At 36.8% G+C, this 20,632-nt stretch overlaps 1 protein-coding gene across 1 annotated transcript in view; it reads left to right on the forward strand.

The window, feature by feature from the left end:
* The window catches only part of LOC106054127 (uncharacterized), a 426,772-nt gene that overhangs the window by 120,801 nt on the left and 285,339 nt on the right, over positions 1-20,632 (forward strand). Inside the window, exons 3-4 of the mRNA XM_056025641.1 lie at positions 2,482-2,714; positions 10,570-10,724. Coding sequence (XP_055881616.1) covers positions 2,509-2,714; positions 10,570-10,724 — 361 coding nt within the window. The 5' untranslated portion in view covers positions 2,482-2,508. The remainder of the gene's footprint in view (positions 1-2,481; positions 2,715-10,569; positions 10,725-20,632) is intronic.

A 20,632-nucleotide genomic window follows, 5' to 3' on the forward strand; every position in this document is an offset into this window, starting at 1 on the left:
TTTAAATGTAAAAAAAAAGTTTCCCATTCAGACCTTGCGATCTATCAATGTAAAGGTCATCTGTTTGTGTGTGTGTGTGTGTGTGGTTAATGAGGATGTCATGTGGCCAGCACATCGATTAACCATCTTTACATTTCCTGAACTAGTGTCAGGTACCTATTACAGTTGCGTGGACTCAAAGGCCCTAAAGATCCCGAAATTAAATATCCCAGTCTTCATCAGGATTTGAACCCGGGACCCTCCGGTTCGGAGGCCAAGTGCTTTACTGCTAAGCCACCGCGACTCCTATAAGAATAGATAACGCAAAATGCGACATACATGCTTCCTCAGTGCCACGTAAGGCGACGCCCTACAACCGCGTAAAGCGACGCCTCAAAGCTGCGTAATATGACGCCTCAGAGCCGCGTAAGGCGTCCCACAGAATTTTTTTGTCTCAGTTTCTGATTTCAGCTTAAGTGGTCTTCCTAGTTGTATCACTGACACCCAAGTCTTGTAGCGTTTCACAATCTCGACGTAGAAGTCAATATAAATAATTATGTAATCACGACATCAGTTTCCAATGTCTAAGTCTGGCAATTAGTTTTCATTCACCGGAAACACTGTTTGCTGGTTAGCCCTGTTCAATTTTTAATAGTAACTTCGATTTGGCCTTTTCAAATTTCCAGCGGATGGGATCGGACGGTTTGGGCATGAGGGAAGATGTATCGCCTGGGGACGTTTGGTGCTAGTCTGACAAACGGGCAAGTCCCATGTTGAAGTGGAGAAAACAAGTTCTTGAACTCGTTCGATCCTCAATCTTTAAAGGTCACTAGGAGTTAAAACAAGGGCAAGTACTTGAAAGTAGTTTGCGTTTTGTATCAGTTCATTTGGATTTGGATTCAACAACGTTAGGTCAAGTGAAAGAACAGTTTGGGATGTCTTACATGCATACAGTAGGATATAAACACATTTCAGTAGGATATATACACATTTCAGTAGGATATATACACATTTCAGTAGGATATAAACACATTTCAGTAGGATATATACACATTTCAGTAGGATATATACACATTTCAGTAGGATATAAACACATTTCAATAGGATATAAACACATTTCAATAGGATATAAACACATTTCAGTAGGATATAAATACATTTCAGTAGGATATAAACACATTTCAATATGATATAAACGCATTTCAGTAGGATATTGACACATTTCAATAGGATATAAACACATTTCAATAGGATATAAACACATTTCAGTAGGATATAAATACATTTCAGTAGGATATAAACACATTTCAATATGATATAAACGCATTTCAGTAGGATATAAACATATTTCAATAGGATATAAACACATTTCAGTAGGATATAAACACATTTCAATAGGATATAAACACATTTCAGTAGGATATAAATACATTTCAGTAGGATATAAACACATTTCAATAGGATATAAACACATTTCAGTAGGATATAAACACATTTCAATAGGATATAAACACATTTCAGTAGGATATAAATACATTTCAGTAGGATATAAACACATTTCAATAGGATATAAACACATTTCAGTAGGATATAAACACATTTCAATAGGATATAAACACATTTCAGTAGGATATAATTACATATCCACTTCATATAATTACACTTTGACGTGAAATCATTTCATTTCCAAACAGTCTATTTAACACTAGAACATTCGAGCAGACGAGTTGTGCGGGGGCGGTCTTTGTTTTTGTTATTGAAAGTTCACAGTTTTAATAGCTAATGAATTAATATTGGAATAGTGACAAAGAACAATTAACATCATTACTTAAGTTGATTGAAATAGTAAAATTAAATGAAGATTATGTCATTTCATCTTGGAAAGGAGATTTTTTTTTGTCTGTTTTTTTGTACGAATTTCGAATTTTTGTTTTTTGTTTTTTTAAAGTAGATATTTTAAATACGATTTTTACGTTGTAATTCTCGACTTTCCCCCAAAGTGAAAAATCCTTAAAGCAAACAGTTCCGCCTAACACGACAAAGACCTTGTTAGCATCACGCTTCTATACTGTCCATACCAGCTTCCAGCAGAACATGACTGTTTGTAATGTAATCTTGCGAGCGTATGCTCATTATGGAGCGAAGGCATCTTTGATGGAAGCGTTCAAAGAGCCTCTTGCTCTGCAGACGTCAGGAGAATGCTTTTCTTTTGTTCATAGAACGCTTAACTCCGAGGCTTTATCTCGGACCTGGTCTGTTGAGCTTACAGCGCTACGCAAAGAACCATTAATCAGTTATTTAGATCAAAATAATAAGTCTATAACATGTATAAAGGAGGTATTGTGAAGTACAAAAATATTTTTATTATTTTTCTTGTAATCTGTGAAATTAACTTGCAAGTGGTTCTTGTTTTTGTGTCAGTATTTTTAATCAATCATCTGTTGCACTGTAGCCACTTTGTACTATGCTATTTTACAAATAAATTTTACATTTTCCCTCCAGATAGCACGCCTTGGAGGTGCAAAAGTCATGTCCCAATACAGCAGACGTCACGACAGTGACCCAGAATGTTCCGACTCTTCCAGTGAAAGTCAGGATGGAGGGCAAGAATTTTTCGCACAGATGGTAGAGCGCATGCGCAAGGACATAGGAAGCTCATTCCCAGGATTCCACAAAGACGTTCCTCTCGCCAGACGACAAGCTGCGATTGATAAGCAGTCCTCACCTAGTCTTGGGTATATGCATGTTTTATTAAGTTAAATACTTACTGGGGGATATCATCAAGGCCCTGGGTATTTTAATTACATTACATTTATGGATGCACTTAATGAGCAGAAATCAGGAACAATAAAAAATGAGTGAATAACATTTATTTCATTTCGTATCAAATGTTTGGAAACAAGGCGTTTCGACATTTTGTTTTATATCAATGTCGGAAAATCTTTGTCATAAGAGACCTTAGACTCTTTTTTGTCTCTTTTTTAATTTTTTGTTTAAATTGGATACCTCAGAATTTGCGCTATTTAATTTTAGCTCTTTTCTCGGCTATTTTACAGTAACTGCACAATAAGCACAGAATAAAACATTGTATGTTTATTACGTATAAATGTAATTGAAATGTTTAATTTAAAAAGTTGAATATTTTTACATATTTAAATAATCTTCTGTAAATAAAATTGTAAAAAGCTTTAAAGCACTCACACAATTTACATTTTTAAAAATGCAACAAAAGCATAAAATAGAGAGAAAGTTTGGCTTATTCCGCAACCTTCTTCTCAAGGCCAAACACGTGAATGGGTAGCTCAGTTGGCTCCCTTTAAATCGACCCATTAAACAGACGCACGCCATTTCGGTTTACAGACTAATATCAACGACAGATATTTTTGTAGGGTATGAATGGACTCGTCGTCTGTCTGCGGCAATTGATGGTAAATGATGATGTGGTTGTTTCTCTTTGTGAATTTTTCCTCCATCAAAATAAATACTGTAGCCACAAAACTTACTGCGTGTGGCTTGAGGTTTCCCAGGGGAATAGGGTAGACGTCTCTAGTCCAATTTTTATTGACGGTCGTTGACTTGTAGCACCACACTGCTAGTAGACAACTAAACCGCTGTAGGCGTTATGTATCTTAACTAATACAAATGGAAATACCTTGAGTAACTTCTTTGTGAATAAGACTAAATATAACTTTTGTTATAATAGAGACAACATCAAGTTGATACGAGACAAAATAAACGTACTAGATTTTAGTAAGAGGCTATTATTCTTTAAGCAAATCAAACTCACTACAATAACACAACCGTTCAGTCTCACGTTCTGAAGTCCGACCTAAGAACGCTGACGACAATGCCGCTTATCTTGCATCATTCACGACCAATCGCTAACCTCTTTTCACTGTCACCATAGCAACACAAACACAGGCTCCCTCCATAACATTAGTAAGCACTTTGTATAACCTCATGGTTTTGGTCAAAAGCACTTGAAGCAGTGTTTCATATCCATCTCTCAGCTGCCACTTCACAAGTCTAGCACAGAGCACTTGAAGTAGTGTATCATATCCATCTCTCAGCTGCCACTTCACAAGTCTAGCACAAAGCACTTGAAGCAGCGTTTCATATCCATCTCTCAGCTGCCACTTCACAAGTCTAGCACAGAGCACTTGAAGTAGTGTATCATATCCATCTCTCAGCTGCCACTTCACAAGTCTAGCACAAAGCACTTGAAGCAGTGTTTCATATCCATCTCTCAGCTGCCACTTCACAAGTCTAGCACAGAGCACTTGAAGTAGTGTATCATATCCATCTCTCAGCTGCCACTTCACAAATCTAGCACAAAGCACTTGAAGCAGCGTTTCATATCCATCTCTCAGCTGCCACTTCACAAGTCTAGCACAGAGCACTTGAAGTAGTGTATCATATCCATCTCTCAGCTGCCACTTCACAAATCTAGCACAAAGCACTTGAAGCAGCGTTTCATATCCATCTCTCAGCTGCCACTTCACAAGTCTAGCACAGAGCACTTGAAGCAGCGTTTCATATCCATCTCTCAGCTGCCACTTCACAAGTCTAGCACAAAGCTCTTGAAGCAGTGTTCCCTATCCATCACTCAGCTGCCACTTCACTAGTCTAGCACACAGCACTTGAAGTAGTGTTCCCTATCCATCTCTCAGCTGCCACTTCACAAGTCTAGCACAAAGCACTTGAAGCAGTGTTCCCTATCCATCACTCAGCTGCCACCTTACTAGTCTAGCACAAAGCTCTTGAAGCAGTGTTCCCTATCCATCACTCAGCTGCCACTTCACAAGTCTAGCACAAAGCACTTGAAGCAGCGTTTCATATCCATCTCTCAGCTGCCACTTCACAAATCTAGCACAAAGCACTTGAAGCAGCGTTTCATATCCATCTCTCAGCTGCCACTTCACAAGTCTAGCACAGAGCACTTGAAGTAGTGTATCATATCCATCTCTCAGCTGCCACTTCACAAATCTAGCACAAAGCACTTGAAGCAGCGTTTCATATCCATCTCTCAGCTGCCACTTCACAAGTCTAGCACAAAGCACTTGAAGCAGCGTTTCATATCCATCTCTCAGCTGCCACTTCACAAGTCTAGCACAAAGCTCTTGAAGCAGTGTTCCCTATCCATCACTCAGCTGCCACTTCACTAGTCTAGCACACAGCACTTGAAGTAGTGTTCCCTATCCATCACTCAGCTGGCACTTCACAAGTCTAGCACACAGCACTTGAAGTAGTGTTCCCTATCCATCTCTCAGCTGCCACTTCACAAGTCTAGCACACAGCACTTGAAGCAGTGTTCCCTATCCATCACTCAGCTGCCACCTTACTAGTCTAGCACAAAGCACTTGAAGCAGTGTTCCCTATCCATCACTCAGCTGCCACTTCACAAGTCTAGCACACAGCACTTGAAGCAGTGTTCCCTATCCATCACTAAGCTGCCACCTTACTAGTCTAGCACAAAGCACTTGAAGCAGTGTTCCCTATCCATCACTCAGCTGCCACCTTACTAGTCTAGCACAAAGCACTTGAAGCAGTGTTTCCTATCCATCACTCAGCTGCCACCTTACTAGTCTAGCACAAAGCACTTGAAGCAGTGTTCCCTATCCATCACTCAGCTGCCACCTTACTAGTCTAGCACAAAGCACTTGAAGCAGTGTTTCCTATCCATCACTCAGCTGCCACTTCACAAGTCTAGCACACAGCACTTGAAGCAGTGTTCCCTATCCATCACTCAGCTGCCACCTTACTAGTCTAGCACAAAGCACTTGAAGCAGTGTTTCCTATCCATCACTCAGCTGCCACTTCACAAGTCTAGCACAGAGCACTTGAAGCAGTGTTCCCTATCCATCACTCAGCTGCCACTTCACAAGTCTAGCACAAAGCTGATATTTAAACAAGTAAAATAGAAAAAAAAAAGCTTTTATTGCTTGTTTGTAAAATGTTTTACATGTTTCGGATTTTCTTTCAGAGTTGAAGATAATTTACTTCCTAGTCCAAACCTGTCGCTGGACTACGGTTGATGGGGCGACCCGGGACCATCTGTAAATCCGAACGACAGTCCAGCTCACAAACCTTCCGCAGGACGACGAGGGAGGGGAGAGGTATGGTTTGAACCCGAGACCATCGATAAATCCGAAAGACAGTCCAGCGCGCCAGCGTCACAGACATTCATCCTTTACGAAGCTGATGACTGTAAGAGCGGTTACTTCTGCTCCTAATATGGCAACATTAAAAGACTGTCTCTAGTTAAATGATAGGCCTATAGATGCACACTTAGAATGTTCCTGAAAATCTACTTATGTATTTCACTCTTTAATAAAGACATGAGGTAGCACCTGCTTACATACATGTATTCAAAAGAAAGATTGTCTAGCCTAAATTAATTCATATACTATTATACTAGAAAAAGGAGGCGCGATGGCTGAGCAGTAAAGCGCTCGGCATCCGAACAGGGGGTTCAGGGTTCGAATCATAGTTAAAACTGGGATTTTTAATTTCGGGATCTTTGGGCGCCTCTCAGTCCACCCATCTCGAATGGGTACCTGAGTTTAGTTGGGGAAAAGTAAAGGCGATTGGTCGTTGTGCTGGCCACATGTCACCCTTGTTAACCGTAGGCCATAGAAACAGGTGACATTATCTGCCCTATAGACCACAGGGTCTGAAAAGGGAACTTTACTTAACTTTTTTATACTAGAAAAACAGAGTCCCCCCCCCCCTCCCGTGTAGCCAATGAGCTGATAATTCTTTTCCTAAATCTATACATAAACTGTCAAATTCCTAAGAAAATCGTTTAAGCCGTTCCAGATTCCGTGTGTTGCTGATGAAGAGTTTGCAAGCTGAATGGAGGAATTGAGATAATAAATATTCTCTCTAAATTTGTCAGTTTGTACAGTTTGCTTTCAACAGTGTCTGTGTATGCCATACCCAAAACTCGTACATGAAACAAAACAAAGTTTGGCGAATGAAAGCTGAAACTATTCTCAACAATTCAATAAAAAATTTCTGATTCATAACCTCAAGTAACAATCTATTCTAGACACTCAAGTAACAAATACATTACTTTATTCTGTTTTATAAACACAAGTAACAAATTTTGAGAGAGTTTTTGTTCGTGTTTGATGTAACAGAGATTTACCGAATAATCGAGAAATATCCGGCCATTTTGCCCATTGGCTGGCCGTTTCGTGCATTCATTAATGTAAAGTGGTAATGGCAATATCGCGATCTGGTCCCCTAGATCGCGTATCGGCCTGTATATATATAATTCATTCACTTCAAGATACTCAGGCTTCCAGTTGCTAATGGTAATAAAAACTCAAGTAATACTGTGTTTTTTTTTAAAATGATTTTGGGGGTAAACGTTCCCCAAAAAGGTCATTTTTGGGATACCTGCTAGAAAAAGCCAACACGCAAACAAAAATCTGTTTAAAAAAAATATATATTGATTTTGCATTGCATACTATTGATACTCCAATTTCCTAAACGCACGATAGTACTTTTACGAAAATATCTTCCTTAGAGTTTGTAGACTAATCGATGTTAGATTGGTTCATTTGTTTTGGTTTATGTAAATTAAAGAGAGAAAACTCTATACTAATTTTATTAAATTCAAGTCAATGACGATTGCTCCCCCTTTGATTCAAACCTATTTGGTAGAAGTAACCTTGTTTGATCGTTTTTCATAGGATTGTGAACATTTTTTTTTTACTTTTCTGTAACAAATTACTTTATCTTACTGTGTCCGTTACTTTAATTACTTTTAATTATGCTTGGGATCAAAACGTTTTTCAGATGAACATTCAAGTTTGTTTTTTTTCTAGTTGAAAGTCAAATGTCACTACAGTTTTTCAAATTTAAAAAAAAAAATCATTATTTAACATTCTGACTCCCAACTTTGTCAGTTTATAAATTAATATTTTTGTGTGTGTTCAAGAAACTATCTTTTAAATGAAAACATTAAATCTGTTGTTGAGTTGCGTTAAGTGAAACATATACGCATGTCTGTCCAAAAATTGTAATAATATCTGAAATGAATGATTAGTTTCAGGGTCGAAATATCAAAGTTGTTTTTTTATTATTATTCTAAAAAAGTATTATTGCTTTAATAAAGTGTTACCCAAACTGAGTTCCGCGGAACCCTAGCGAGGCCTGAACAGGTATTTCATGAGCTACTGGAATAATTAACTAGTATGCCACCTTGTGAATTAATCTCTCTAAAAAGAAAGCAGTGTTCCGCTAAATAATCAGGATGTGCAAAGTGTTCCATGAAGGAAAAAGTTTGGGAAACATTGCCTATAGATGTTGCCTGATAATGTTAATTCTCTTTGCGTTAAAGATGGAACTATTTCATAGATATTAAATGTCATCTTTATAATTATTTGATACACTTGATATAATAATAATAATAATAATAATAATAATAATAATAATCTTTATTATCCGTAAGGAAATTTGTCTTACAATTTGTGCATTACACCAAACAAAAAACATTATAACTATAAGAAACCAAAGTGTACATTCACACCAGACTCACTCATAATTTACATGTGACAAAGTTTATACCAGATTGTTCTTATTTAATGATTTGATTGCCAGGGGAACAAAAGAGTGTTTGTGTCTGTTTGTCTTTGCTATCGGTGTCTTGTATCTCTTTTGTGATGGTAAAATCACAAAATCCTGACACAAAGGGTGATTCTTTATTTCGAGGATCTTGTTAGCTTTTTTATAGATGTTTGTCTCAAACAACTGACCAAATGGGGTTTGTTTTTTGCCAATGATTTTGCCAGCAGCATTTAGGATTCTATAAAGTTTATTCCTATTTTTAATGTTTTTTCCTTCATGGAACACTTTGCACATCCTGATTATTTAGCGGAACACTGCTTTCTTTTTAGAGAGATTAATTCACAAGGTGGCATACTAGTTAATTATTCCAGTAGCTCATGAAATACCTGTTCAGGCCTCGCTAGGGTTCCGCGGAACTCAGTTTGGGTAACACTTTATTAAAGCAATAATACTTTTTTAGAATAATAATATCTGTACGTGCTGTGGGGAAACTGGCGGTACGAGTCTGAAGATACAATTTTACTTTTAAGTTTCAAAAATGTCTAGATTATCACCTGAGAGTTGACTTATCAATTAACCAAATAATCAGAGAAAAATTGTTCCTGTTAAAACAAAAAAATAAAACAAACAAAAACAAAACAAGTTGGATAAAAAAATTTTTTTTTTAGAGCTAGAGACTGGTAATAAATCAAATGTTCCTTTAGACCCACCTTGAACTATCTCCCTTAAAAGCAACTTTACATTCCTGCCATTTTCACAGTTCTTTTCTATAAGTTTCAATAAGAACAAAATTCACACATTCTGAAACGATTCTAAGATATCATTCATTCCATTAAGGATAGTTAATAAATAGGAAGAAGAAAAGCGAGTTAAAAAATACATAGGATATATTCAGTGTTTGTGTGTGATACTTATTTTTAAGAGTTGAAGAGTATTTTATGATGTTGGTGTCTATGCTAGGACAACTATCTAAGTGGGAAATAATTTACGGGTCAGTGCTAATATTTTCTGAAGCACACTAATGGCTCTTTCTAAAATTAACTCTGATCGAAGAAGTCGTTGAGACGAGGATTCTCTTAACACTATAGAGCTAAATTTGTACCTTTTAATTGACAGCGGAATCAGATTTCCTGACATTAGTCACGTGTAAGTGACCCCCCCCCCCCCCTAATGTAATAATAAAATTTGTCAAGTTTGTGGACAGAAATTAAAAGACAAGCACTTATCAATGTTTTATTTCCACAGTTACTATGTCAACAAGTGTAATACACCTTCATTTTTCACCAGTCCCATAGTCTGTTGCACCGTTGGGGAAACACATATGATCTGTCGACCGTCTTTCTCCATTTCTCTTTGTCTTCTGACTTGAAAAGAAATTCCTTCAATGACAGGATCCTCCAAACTTGAATCATGTCTTCCTATCTCTCTGCCTTTTCATCTTTTCCCTGAAGGAAAGTCTTTGCGAGTCCTGAATATCTTGGGATATGATCAGAAAGTTTAAGTTTGATTTTTCTGACAGTTGTAAGTAGGGCCCATTGTCATCTGGCTGTATGTAAATATTTCAGCATTCTTAAAGTTATTCGACGTTCTTTTTTTACTTGAAAGTTACTTGTAAAATTCAGCAAAAATGAGCAAAAACAAAATTATTTTTTTCTAGCTTTAAACAAACATCCTCTTTATTTAGCCAAACCTATTCGTCTTACATCCTCAGCGACCAACTTTCACAACCATATACGTGTACAGGGACCTCATTGTTGTCTTCATATTTTGCCTATTTGATGTTTGTAGAGCTTAGTCTCAATATGTTTTTATCACTTTGATGTTTGTAGAGCTTAGTCTCAATATGTTTTTATCACTTTGATGTTTGTAGAACTTAGTCTCAATATGTTTGTATCACTTTGATGTTTGTAGAGCTTAGTCTCAATATGTTTGTATCACTTTGATGTTTGTAGAACTTAGTCTCAATATGTTTGTATCACTTTGATGATTGGGTGCAAATGCATTTTGTTACAGAACGCACAGGTCCAGCCTACAGCTAACAGGAAAGGATAGCCCAATCAAACTGTCAAGACTTCAAGGCCGTCGTCCAAAGATAAATTTAGAATACAGGACACCATTCGTCTTCACAAGCAATGGAGGTTCTCAGCCTGCAGGAGTCCTGGAGGAGGGTAAGTACTGCACTTACACGCACACATACACCCACTCTATGCGCACACACATTCAAATATAAAATACTCTCTCTCACACACACCACACACAATCACATGTACTTCATAAATAAGAAAGGAATATAGATATTACTCACATGTCATGATTTACTAGTGAAAAAATTAATTACATACATTATAATTAGCAGCAGACTTCTCTTATTATCTTATTCCTCATGTAGCGGTGATATATTCAACTTATTTCTGTTGTTTAATGTACAATGTTTTGTTTTAGTACTTTAATTCAGTGCCGTCACTTTGGGGTTGAGGGCCGCACCGAGTGACACTCACTTTGGGGTGACAGCCAAGTCGAATACATGCACTTCTCCCAACTTCTAAAAATAAAAATGACTACCTCGAATGTCTCTCACAGTCTAGTACCAACATGTTCCAAACCTTAGTAATTTTATTCTATTTGATATCTTCCTATTATGAGAAAAATAATGCGTTGTAGACTCCAGGAGAAAGAGTTTCTAAAACTCAGAAATACAGAAACACACTTTATTAGCTTCGCCCCGGACAACTCTTAGTGAGCTTAAGGCTCTCCCCCAAACATCTGATCAGTTGAGAGGCACACTTAACATTTAAAATGTTGAGAAACACATAGACTTAAGCCTCTAGATCGCAATTCAACGCTTGGGGCAGCCACCTCCCAGCTGGTGCCCACAAAATTCAGAACTACTAAAAAGGTGTGACGGCATGTTAGCCGTGGACGGCCATGTTTTTGCATTCCTCTTTTCAGCTTTCATGTCTGACTTTGGTAAACGTGTTTCGTCTTGTCTAATGATATGTCTCACAAATGTCCATGGACATTCAGTCCCCACTTCCCTTAGACTGTGAATGCCTGTGCGGGAAAAGATTTTGCCTTTTGGTAACATTATCGCGGGATGTTATTCGTAGGATCCTTCTCAGCTGTCACAGTTCAGCCTCTTTTCAGCTTTCCACGTCTAGAAGCGTAGGTGGCTGTATTAAGTTTGTGGATTTTAATCTCCAGGCTAATTGATTTGTTGTTCTGATAGGCCGTACTTATTAAAAGACGGCTCTTGCTTTTCAATCCGACATGCAACATTACCCTATGCATTTTCATCTCTGTAGGCCTATATATATATATATATATTATATTATATTTACATATATATTTACATATGCAGCCCCCCATTCCTATTTTTTTAAAATACGGCCCTCGATAGAAAAAGATTGCCCACATCTGACTTATATCTAAGTTTGATTTCTGAGTTACCGTAACCAGCTTCGCCAACCGAGACTATGCAAGATGCGCAACCGTTATTATTTATGTAAAGTAGTTCTTTTTTACTGATTGTTTCCCTTAGTAAATAAGGTATCTTGTTTTTTGCTTCAATTATAGATATATATATATAAAAAAAGTTTATCAAAGTAGCTCGTCATTTACTGCCATATATCTCAATACTGTAAAATTTATTTCTCTTTTTCGATATATCACACAAAATTAATTAATTACCTCTATTTAATTAACTTATTGTTTTATCGACTAATGTTTTGTTAGGACAAATACATAATTGTGCATAGTTTGAATTTAGTCATAAAGAGAATGGGAAGTGGGAGAAATGAAGTGTACAAAAATGTACCAGACAGAGAAGATATAAGCGTTGGTATGGTCTCCTCTCTATGAAAGTCTAATACGTGGCATTAAGCAGTGGCGTAGCTAGGAATTTGCCATTATTCGGGGGCCCGGGGGCTTGACCTATTTGGGGGCCCCTGCAATTTGCGTAATATTTAATATATAATGTAAAGAAACAAAAATTACGAACATTCGTTTGGGGCCCTTCTCAAGTGGAGGCCCTGCGGGATTTTCAAATTCTCCCCCCATCATAGCTACGCCACTGGCATGAATTACAAGTACTTTACATTGACTTTAACTGAGATATGTTTAGTGGACTTTTATAAGCACTTATTGTTATGAGTAGATAGGATCAAGTACATTACCATTCTGGTTTACACTTATATTTTCTTTGTTAACTATCTATTACTGTCCGATAGTTTCATAAATCTCCTTTATACCTATCAGATCAGTCAAGGATTTAAGATATATATATATTTCTTTGAATAGTTCAAGTAACATTCTGTTTTGCATTCTGTCCTTCAATTTAGGCTTCGAATGTACAACAAAACAAATTACAAACCTTCATGCTCAGACACTTCATCTCATCTCAGTGATTATCCTAGAAATTACCTAGGACAGTGATGCCCAACCTAATTGGACCAGCGGGCCGTTTTAATTTACGACACTCGTCTCGCGGGCCACATGACCGAAAAGTTTCAAAAACGAAATGAAATTGTTCTGAAACTATTTTGGTAGAAATTGTGAATTTAATATTTAATTAATAGGTTATTTGACATATTTTTTACGCGTCAGAAAACAGCTTCATTTCTCTACTTCAAATGTGAGCAACGGTGAAGATAGCTTTACAACCGACTAAATTTTTTGGTCTCTTTTGGTAAATATTCACATGGATCCTCCAATCTCTAGGCGTAGTTAAACAATCTTTTATTTGCGACTCAAACCAATAATGCCGCCATATTTATTTTATAATGCCTTTTTTATGTTGTCGTTTTATTAAAAAGTCCAGACACTTTCTTGATACAATAAATATGTTGGCTTATTAACGTGTTTAACAAAACAAAAGTAAAGATAGGTTCACTTTTCATGGTAGATTCTACATTCAGAGTTCCAATGCATAAACACACAAATGTTAAAGATCACAATACCAATCTATCGGAGAAAAATGAGGGCCCAAACGTAGGTTACGATACATTTTTCAACCTTTTTTTGGAAAGGAGATTTCTGCACGACGTTTCGACGGGCCTGATGGAACCACGTCGAGGGCCGGTTCTGGCCCGCGGGCCGTATTTTGGGCATCACTGACCTAGGAGATTATCTTAGAAATCACCTAGGAGATTATCTAAGAAGTTATGGTTCTACTAAACAAATAATAGGAATAGAAAAATTTGAGTCTCATAAAAAGAAATCTTATGCTTTTGGCTAGTTTTTTTTATTTCTCCTATGAAATTATAGTTGGTACCAACTTGTTCTAGAAACAAAAAACAGTAACCAATAATGTTCCCACCGCTCTGACCCACTTAGAGCTCATCAAGGTTGGTCATGTAAGGCCAAGTGTTCAAATGTCAGGTCTTATTGTCATCACATCAAACACCATCAGCCAACGTTTTTCATGGGGGGCGACCAGATGAGACAAGAGCCAGGACACACCTGGCGAATAGTTTGATGTAGTCCCTCTCCCCCAACCCTTTCTTTTGTTTTTTTGGAAAGCTGAGCAGCTTCTCATTTGTAAACAGAATGTTTACATTTCAAATACATTCTTGTTTTTGTTTGGTCTGATTTTGTTTTTGTAACCATCAGAGAAACAAAATTGTGTTTCATACTGGCCAGATTGACCTTTCATATTTCTTTCTTTCTTTCTTTATAGATAGATTTAGTATGAAATCTATTTTTAATAAGATTACAAAGAGAGATTGTGTTATCACACAAACTTAGAGGCTGCCCCTACCGGATTCCATCATGGACTAGAAATATTCAAGCCATGCACTTGCTTTCGTTGTCTAAAGTAATGCAATTTTAAAGATTTATTTGGCGTTGTTGAAAACAAATTGAGCAACCTATTACGAATAAGAAAATGTCTAGACCTTTCTGCTATACAATTAAATAATATAAATCAGAAAAGTGATTTTAGATTACCATTTGGCGTTTTTTGCTTTTTTTTGTATTGAATATACACGGAACAATCTTTTAATTAACAATGACATTTCTGTCTCAAATTATATTTCATATTTTTGTGCCTGTAGGAAAAATCAGCTTTCTTGTAGTTTTTCTATTTTTTTTTTTCATGTAAACATGACAGACCAACAGACAGATGAGATGAGCTAAAAGCTGATTTTCATTTGAACTTGGTCTGTTAAAAAAAATAATCTCGATTATTTGAGACTTTTCTGTTGACTAACACAACGCGTAGTGTACAGGGAAGTCAGTATTCGTCGCCACTCGAGCTCGTGACCTATAATAGAAAACAGCGATCTATGCCTCTGAGCTAGGCAGCCATACCTCTAGATCTAGGGTAAAATGCTCCATTCAATTCATAGCTGGATAGAATTCGAAAGATGGAAGAACGCGGCCGAACAAATCAATCTAAATCTAGATGTAAGATATGAGTGATAACATAATAACACCATATGGAATGGTCGTGCGGTATGCGTGCTGAACTGTCGTTCGGTCGTTCAATGGTCGTCCCGGGATCATACTCTGACCGCGGCCATCCCCCGTCGTCCTGCTGGAGGTTTAGACTAGGAGATAGATTATTTCAACTCTGAAGAAACATCCGAAACTCGTAAAATTAATGAAACAGTTAATAAATGAAAAAAAAAAATTAGCCATTAATAGGGTTTCGATTACGACCTTAGATGCTATATTTTTGTACCAATGCGCAAATCCACAAATGAAGCCTACCCTGAAGATGTTTTTTTTTATTTCCTATAAAAGGTGTATTCTTATTTAAAAAAAGCAAACTAGTTGCAAATCGAATTTCAAAAATAAACTAGTTCGTTAGACAAACAAAAAAACAACAATCAAGACGTAGACTTTTCACCAGAACTTTGCAAGATTAAAAATACAATGAGATCGGATTTTTAAAATTGTTTCTTTTTGTGAAATTGAACGTCTCGGACGGACGGACCATAACAGAATAATAGCGGATTTTTCCCTTTTGTGGGCCGCTAAAATCAGCTCTAAAAGATTGTAAAATGAATAAACCAGAATGACTAGATTTCACAAGGATGTAATATATATGCTACGGGCAAAGTGAGAAATCATCCGGCATTCTATAAAACGTCCGAAACGTCCTGGCAAAGTGAGACATGATTTCTCCATTGCCTACTTTGCCTACATACAAAATCCATTTTATTTCTTTAAAAAAAAATACTTTTTGTAAATCGTTTCTTTCATGCGATCTGGTCCTATCTGTTGTATGGACATGTTGGAGGAAGGTTTCCTTGCTGCCTTTAGGCACGGAGCTAACGCAACTCGGGTAGCCAAGAGATGTAAGTCTCTAAGCTACACATCCCAGTTTTAATTAAGGAATATTGACTTTGAAAAGAAAAACATGAAAAGACCAACTACTATTAAATCGTCCTGACCCTGACCTCATCATGATTCAATGATCTAATTTTTTTTACCAATATAGTACGCGTACAAATGGTATACTTAACAAGAACTATATTTTTATTTAGTTTAAAAAAGTAGCATACAATCTCTGCCCCCCTTCCTTGTCACCTTCATTCATAATGCTGGTTTAGTTTACAAATCCTAGTGACCTAGTTAACTAGTTTAAAGTCACGCTGCCATGACAAGTATTGACCTTCATTTCGTTTCACCACCTAACGTTGTGTCATTCACTTCCAGTACCAATTTCTTAAAATCTCTCTGTCTGGAAACCATTTCATTAGTTTCGTTTTGTTGATACTGAATTTTATTAGCTTCTAATTTAAAGAGCGAATTGAATTGATTACGGGGTCATCAGCATCCTGTTTGATAATAGTGTGTATTTCTAAAAAAGAATTCTGGAGAGTTTTCCTGTGTTATAAGCTTCCTTTGTTGTAGAAAACGAGTTCTTCTTGTGGAATGGATGTACAATACTAGCTCTCGATGTCATAATTAGAATTATTTAGTTTCTTCAAAAATTCTAACTGTGTCCAGATTTGAAAGAGCTTCATTGGAATAGAAACTGTGTATTTTAATTTAATTTGAAAGATATGCGAAGAGTTATTCGTTTAGTTCTGGATAGCAAACTAAATCGTCCAAGACTTCCAGAAAAACACGGGGAATAATGTAACGGATACTCTTGACAAAAGTTCTCTTTACCTAAACATTTGTATGTTTATGTTTAAATCTTTTATTTATTTCCCTTTTTATGTCTGCAATAGAATCCTACATGGATAAGAAAAAAAGTATAGATACTTAAATGTCTTAAAAACAAGAAAAGTAATACATTTTTTAAATAAATATTTTCATTATTTTCTTATGTTCTGTGAATTGTCTAAAATGTAACCACAAACAATATCAAACAGTAACCTCGTCGTTTGGTTTCTATGTTGTTAGTCCGTTCTTAAAAAAAAAAAAAAAAACAACAACAAGAAAAACATAAAAATACTTTTTTTTTAAAGAAAGATTTATTTTTATCAATTAGTTTGGATCAGTCATGCAATTAAATTTGTAATAGATCTAAACTAGCAACAATAAATATGTGCGATTACAAATATTTTTACCAATTGTTTTTGTTTAGAGCTATTTCATGCCTTTAGCTTTCTCAATATGCTGTGATCCTATCGCTTATCTGGACCAGTAGGGGAAAGGGGGGGGGGGCGGAGAAAGAAGGGGAAATATGAGGGAATTTTAATGTAATCTGTTTTTAAAAAGGGGGGAACGGCCTGAATTCGATCTCATGACTCACGCCTCCTCAAGCCGACACAATAACCATTCTGCCAGTGAAAGCTTATGATTATAGAAGATTATGTTATGTGTTGTTTATTTTAAACTTAGTTTCAAGCGACGAGCTATAAAGAAGACTAATTCTGCTTATACCACCAAAAATTGCGCAAATTTTAGCTTGATCCGAGATTGTGTATAAACAACGCCTTTCCAGCCCTAAAGTTTGAGAACCACGTCCTTTAGAAATGTTGTTTTCATAGAGTACTTAGTGACTTCAGTCTCGTACTATGACAGCCCTCGTTGTGAACTCTAAACCGAACACCGTTCGATACTATTCTGGCTGAGACACGCGAACATGGTCGTTTCTTAATCTAGAAGGAATCAAAACCTAATAGAAAAATGCTAAACAAATAGTTGAGAACTGCTAAAAACATATCATGCTACTTGTTTTTCTGGTATTCGCATCGATCTTCTGCTTTTATATTATTGTATTTATTTTAACTAAGTATTTATTTACCTCCATATATCATGCCATGGGAAGTAAGTCTAAGCTTCCAGCTATTATTAATAGTATTAGTCCCTTGATAACAGCTTGATAACAGCACACTGCTAAAAGTAAGCCTAATTATAGCAGCTTTTCTCAACCGACATTGTTCAAGGCCATATTTCTGGAAGACCCTTTCAATCAATCGTTCCAGTTCTAGCAGTCGAGCAAATTTCTGTTAGTACCCTACCTTACTTAGTTCTAGTACTTTGCCTGCCAGGTCTCTTGAAGATATGGGACCATTTTTCCTGTGGTCTGCAAACCTTAACCATTGATCATATATCTAGCAATAAAAGCCGTATTTGTCATTATTTACCGCACTATAGATATCATTCGTAAACAGGTGTTTGCATTTATTATTATAGCTTTTATATATAGCGCTACTTTCATGCTTATAGCATGCTCAGAGCGCTTTGATCCAATCCCATTTGTGGACCAGTGGGGGGGGGGGGATCCTTTCCGTGCTGCCTTTAGGCGCTCATTAAACGCAACTCTGTCCGAGTCAGGTGTCGAACCTCGAGCCCCCTTCTAGGTAGCCAAGACAAGCCAAGTTCAAGCGCACTAAGCCTCTCGACCACGCTTCCCACCAAAAACCTTAACCCTAACCCTAACCACCAACTGCTGGTAGACAACAAAACCGTATTATCGTTTGATATATAAAGCTTGAAATAGCTTGAATACCTTCCTTGTAAACAAAACTAAATAGAACCTTTATTACAATGTACACTAATTCAACTTGAGATGAAATAAACTGATATCCAGAGAATTGCATCATTCCACAAGACTAACATTAAATTAATGCTCCTTCTCTATAGGTAATAATAAACACTCCCCTTCTATATCATCACCTTGGAAACACACACGCACACTCAATAACAGTAATTTACGTCACTTATATTCAGTATTAAGCCTTTCAATCTAGGATGATCGGGGGTCATGTCACAAGTATATCACATTTTCTGTCTGGAGAAACAATGGATGTCTCCAGAGCGTTCACATTCCTGAGTCCTAAGAATAAACATCGAGGGTTCCTTTTGCGTTCCTCTCTCAACCTTGCTGGTGTGTTCCAACCTGAGATGAACTCTAATTGGAAGCAAGGCTGAAAGGACTAGTCCTCCCGTAGAGCCTTGGGGTGTGTTCAAACAGAATACTTAATGCGTTTAGCACCAACATAGTTGCAGGAGCTGCGATAGTCCCAACGCCTTGGGAGGTCCACTTCCATTTTTGTTTTAATTTGATGCTTGAGGCAACGGCAATTCAAGATGAATTCTCTTTGATGACAGAACTCAATTGTACGAAGCTCCCCCTTTTTTTTTAGGGGCGCCAAGTTTCCCCCTTCACCTGTCAGAATAAACGATGCCTGATTTGTCAGAGACTATTACAGACGCATTTCCCTTCAGAATATCTTTTTATAGACAATTAGCCGGATTTTACCCGCAGACTGCCGGCCTTAGTTTTGGGTATTACTGATCAACTGGATTAGATGTAGGTCTATGTAAAACATGGAGAATGTTCACTTTACATTTTTTATTTGGCCAGGAAAATTAAAGTAGAGTGTGAAAATTCTGCCGACAAATTCATATCAAATATAATATACTGTGAAAACGGGTTTACCCGTTTGTTAACAGTTTCGTTATTTAACGGAAATACAATTAGGCACCTTTTGTTTATTTTTAGAGCACTCCGGTTGTGGGAGGGACATCATACGCTACGGTCTCCGCCATGATATTAGGAACATTTATGCCAAGTTTTTTCAAGATTGTTCAAAAATTTTTTTATTTTTATACGAAACATACATACATACATATATTCATACATACATATGCCTTACTTTATGCTTTATACAAGCTTGACATTACCCGCGGCCTGCGGGCCTTAGTTTGTGTTTACTAATCTAGTGGATTGGATTTAGATGTATGTTAAACTTAGCTAATGATCCTTTCAAGTTTTTCACTTTCGCTACGAAAATAAAAGTAGTTTTGCGAAAATGGGTTTACCCGTTAAGCCGATACATTCAAAGTGTAGTTCTTAAAATTAGATCTAGATCTAGACCCTTTCGATCTTTTCTCATGTAAATATGGCCTAGATTGATGAAGTTATAATGCTTTCATAGAGATGGTCAACTTTTTGTTTTAGGGCTACAATACATACACTACGGTCTAAGTTAGTACCCAAGAAACATTTCTGTCAAGTTTTATCAAGATTGGTCAAACGGCTTTGATTTCTATTCGTAACATACATACATACGCCTTACTTTCTACTTTATGCTTTATATTATAGAAAGGAGCTTATCCTCATTAACAGTCTTTAGAATTATAAAAACAAACCTATAAGAGTAAGCTACAACTTTTGACCATAGCAAGTCTCATGTGTACTAAAGATCATTACTTTCTTATTTGGGACATTCGGTACCAAGGTGTTCATTTTTATGGAATGGTACGCAAGTAGGCAAGAGATTGTCGTTGTGGTGCCCCTGAAACCGAAAGAATTTTAGATCCACTGATACACAGACAAGATGGCGTTAATGTCTGTCAGTGTTTAGACCAGTATACAGTCACATAGATTAAGCTTTGGATTCAGTCACTATTGTAATCCTGACACTAATAGTCTTCATACTAACAGCATAAGCTGATGAAGTATAGTAGACGTCCACGCCCCATTACAGAGGCGTAGAAATAGAACATTACGAAGGGTACAGTTTTGTGTTGCGTGGGGAGAACCAGAGAACATGGGCGTATATTTAGGAAGAGCACTAATTTTAAAACTTAGCAATAACTATCTAAATTATTATTAAACGTAAATAATTTAAAACAAGTAAAGGAAAGTTCACCTCCACCGTGTCGCCTA

Source organism: Biomphalaria glabrata, chromosome 4 (genome assembly GCF_947242115.1).
Source record: "Biomphalaria glabrata chromosome 4, xgBioGlab47.1, whole genome shotgun sequence".
In the NCBI taxonomy this organism is placed as follows: domain Eukaryota; kingdom Metazoa; phylum Mollusca; class Gastropoda; family Planorbidae; genus Biomphalaria; species Biomphalaria glabrata.